The sequence below is a fragment of the Mus pahari genome, chromosome 5, assembly GCF_900095145.1.
Source record: "Mus pahari chromosome 5, PAHARI_EIJ_v1.1, whole genome shotgun sequence".
NCBI lineage: Eukaryota > Metazoa > Chordata > Mammalia > Rodentia > Muridae > Mus > Mus pahari.
In genome coordinates this window covers 70,658,444-70,661,268 of record NC_034594.1, presented here as the reverse complement: position 1 = coordinate 70,661,268, position 2,825 = coordinate 70,658,444, and the positions used below count along the sequence as shown (strand labels likewise).

Below are 2,825 nucleotides of genomic sequence, written 5' to 3'. Positions count from 1 at the left end.
ACAGTATTTATGAAGCTGTTGCTTCAGTGCTTACAGCACGTATGAAGCTGTTGCTTCAGTGCTTACAGTATTTATGAAGCTGTTGCTTCAGTGCTTACAGCANGTATGAAGCTGTTGCTTCAGTGCTTACAGTATTTATGAAGCTGTTGCTCCCTCGTAGGAGCCCTAGCACAGGACAGGACTGGTATAGAGGCAGCCCTTCAGGAGGACAGGAAGGTCGTGGGGAAGTTCTGAGGAACCTAGCTACCCAACCTGTCCCACCTCCTATGGGTTCCCCTACTCACTCCAATTCTGTCAGTGCCTCAAGATTCTCAATCTTCTTGATCTGATTATCATAGAGATCCAGTTCCCGAAGACTCTGCAGTTCTTCCAGGTTTTCAATGCATTTAATTAGGTTTTGACGAAGGCAGAGTGACTGGAGGGTAGGAAGGGAATTGGCATTGGCTCAGGAGAACACAGGGCCACCCTCCAGGGGCTGGTTTAGCTGGCCTTCAGGAGGCAGGTAAGTGAGAGTGGGAAGCTGGAATTACCCTCCTCTACTTGAGGACAGGTACAGGCCCAAAGGGAAGCCAGGCTGACCCCATGCTGAGCACACCTGTGTGGGGAGACATTGAATAGGGTTGGAGTGTAGGCCAAGTCCTGGAAGTTGAAGGAACCTTTACTGGGCTCCATTTTGAGAAGCAAACTTAACTGCAGTGAGCTACGGACAAGGGCTGTGCAAGGGCTCACGGAAGCAGCCTGAGCCCAGACAGGCCTGAGCTCTCCAAGTACAGGAACACCTTCCCACTCAGAATAGAGATAAGAGGGTAGGCCAGGACCACCCACAGGATGGGAACAAGGACTGCACACTCCCCAACCCTCTCACCTTCACTTTCTTTAGCACCTCAAAGCCTTCAATCTTTCCAATTCGATAGTGATTCAGATCAACATCCTGAAACACAGAAGGATCTTTCTCAGATCCATCAGAGTTCTTAGAGACCTGGCCAGGAGCTACGTGGGAGAGTGCCATGTGGGGAGGCAAGGGAGAGGATGGGCCACATCCATTCGGGACTGGCAGGTGACAATGACACAATGTAGGTCAACAGGTAGACACTCTTCGGTTTAGCTGTGATTTAGTGTGTTAGTCGTGTATAAAACAGACCTAGTGTAGGGATCAGTCTGAATTCAATCTCCTAGCAACTGGGGACACACACAGACTTTTCCCAAAACTGAGGTTTGTGAGGATCCTGCCATCAACATGATTGCTGGACTCATGTAACTAACTTGAGTCAAAAGCATTTCATCTGCCATATAGTTCTTACTGGCTAAGCGGAAATAGATTTCAACTGCTGGTATTAAAAATAGCAAAATAACAACAACAAAAACAAAACAAAACAACAAAAACAAAACAAAACAAAACCAGGAAACCAACACAATCAAGGGAGGCTTAGGTGATCTCTCTAATTACTAATTTGTCATCTTTATTAAAGATGGTTAGCTGATGGTTAGAGTCCTCTGTAACCATGTCCTTTGACACTAGGTCAGGCAGGCAGCATTACCTCTGCATCTCGGTCCAGGTTGATGGTTTCCATATCTACTGCCAGCTCATGTTCCTCTAAAAAGAAAGAAAAAGAACAACTCTGTTTCTATGAGTCAGCAGCCACAGGTTTTAGTAGGTAGAGTCACCATTCTGCCCTAGGACTGGAGAAGTTGGGCTAACTCAAATGCTGGGACACTAGAGACGAGAAGAGTGACAACAGTCTCCACCTCTGTGTGCCTCTGAATCTCCCAAGAATCCCAACGCAGCCTGATGCTCCTGGTGGGAAAGAGGAGGAGGGCAGCTGCCTAAGTCTTGGTGAACTTGGTCAAGCCTAGTCACTGCTGGGAAACATGTCCCTATCAAGGCTGTCCTCTTCTTGGAATCCCTGGAATTCGTGCTGCCAGCAGCCTATCCACCCATGTGAATACTTTCCTTTTGTTTGTGGCAATAAATCAGGCCACTTGAACAGATCATGCTGGGTACATTACATGTTCTTGGATGTGCCTTTTATTGCTTTGGAAAGTGGCCCAGCATCTACAGATGCTTCTCTGACAGAGAGGGAAGCAAAATGAAGTAGAGCTCAACAGCCAGGATCAAAGAGCTTCACTGAATAATTTAAGCATATTTCTCAACTGGAAGCCTGGTGAACTAATTCCAGCAGAGAAGCCCATTTGGATTTCATGAGACTATCCACCCCTGAGAGTCAGATATAAACTGCTTCCTGCTGCAGTCAAGAGCCTCATATGACAAGCCCCTCATCTTCATTTCATCAGAACCTGATTATGAGGTTGAAAGAACTAAATGCTAATATATATGCATACACTCCCCGTAACACTTTGAGAATAACAGTGCTTTCCCCACCACTCTCCAAGTATTACCCACTATTCCCAGTAGTCTTATGATGTTTCCTTAGTTTGTACCAACAGGTATCCAAATAAAGCTCTCTATTCTGACTGGATTCGTGTTCCTCCTCCCCCTTTAGACAGGGTCTCATTGTATAGCTCAGGTCTTGGACTTTTTTTTGTATTTATTTTATGTTTTGTTTACATGTGTGCCTCTCCACCACTTGTAAGGCCAGTAGAGGCCAGAAGAGGGTGTCAGCTTCCCTAGAATTAGAGTTACAAGATGGCTGTAAGCTGACATAGGTTCTGGGAATTGAACCCCCCATCCTCTGGAAGAGCCCATCCAGCGCTCTTAAAAATGAAGCTCTTAGCCGGGCCTGGTGGCGCAGGCCTTTAATCCCAGCACTCGGGAGGCAGAGGCAGGTGGATTTCTGAGTTCGAGGCCAGCCTGGTCTACCAAGTGA

General features: G+C 46.8%; 1 protein-coding gene across 1 annotated transcript in view; it reads right to left on the bottom strand.

Annotated features, from left to right (window-relative positions):
- The window catches only part of Ppp1r7 (protein phosphatase 1 regulatory subunit 7), a 22,748-nt gene that overhangs the window by 13,670 nt on the left and 6,253 nt on the right, over positions 1–2,825 (bottom strand). The window contains exons 3-5 of the mRNA XM_021197806.2: positions 1,539–1,594; positions 866–931; positions 285–415 (exon numbers count right to left, since the gene is read on the bottom strand). Coding sequence (XP_021053465.1) covers positions 285–415; positions 866–931; positions 1,539–1,594 — 253 coding nt within the window. The remainder of the gene's footprint in view (positions 1–284; positions 416–865; positions 932–1,538; positions 1,595–2,825) is intronic.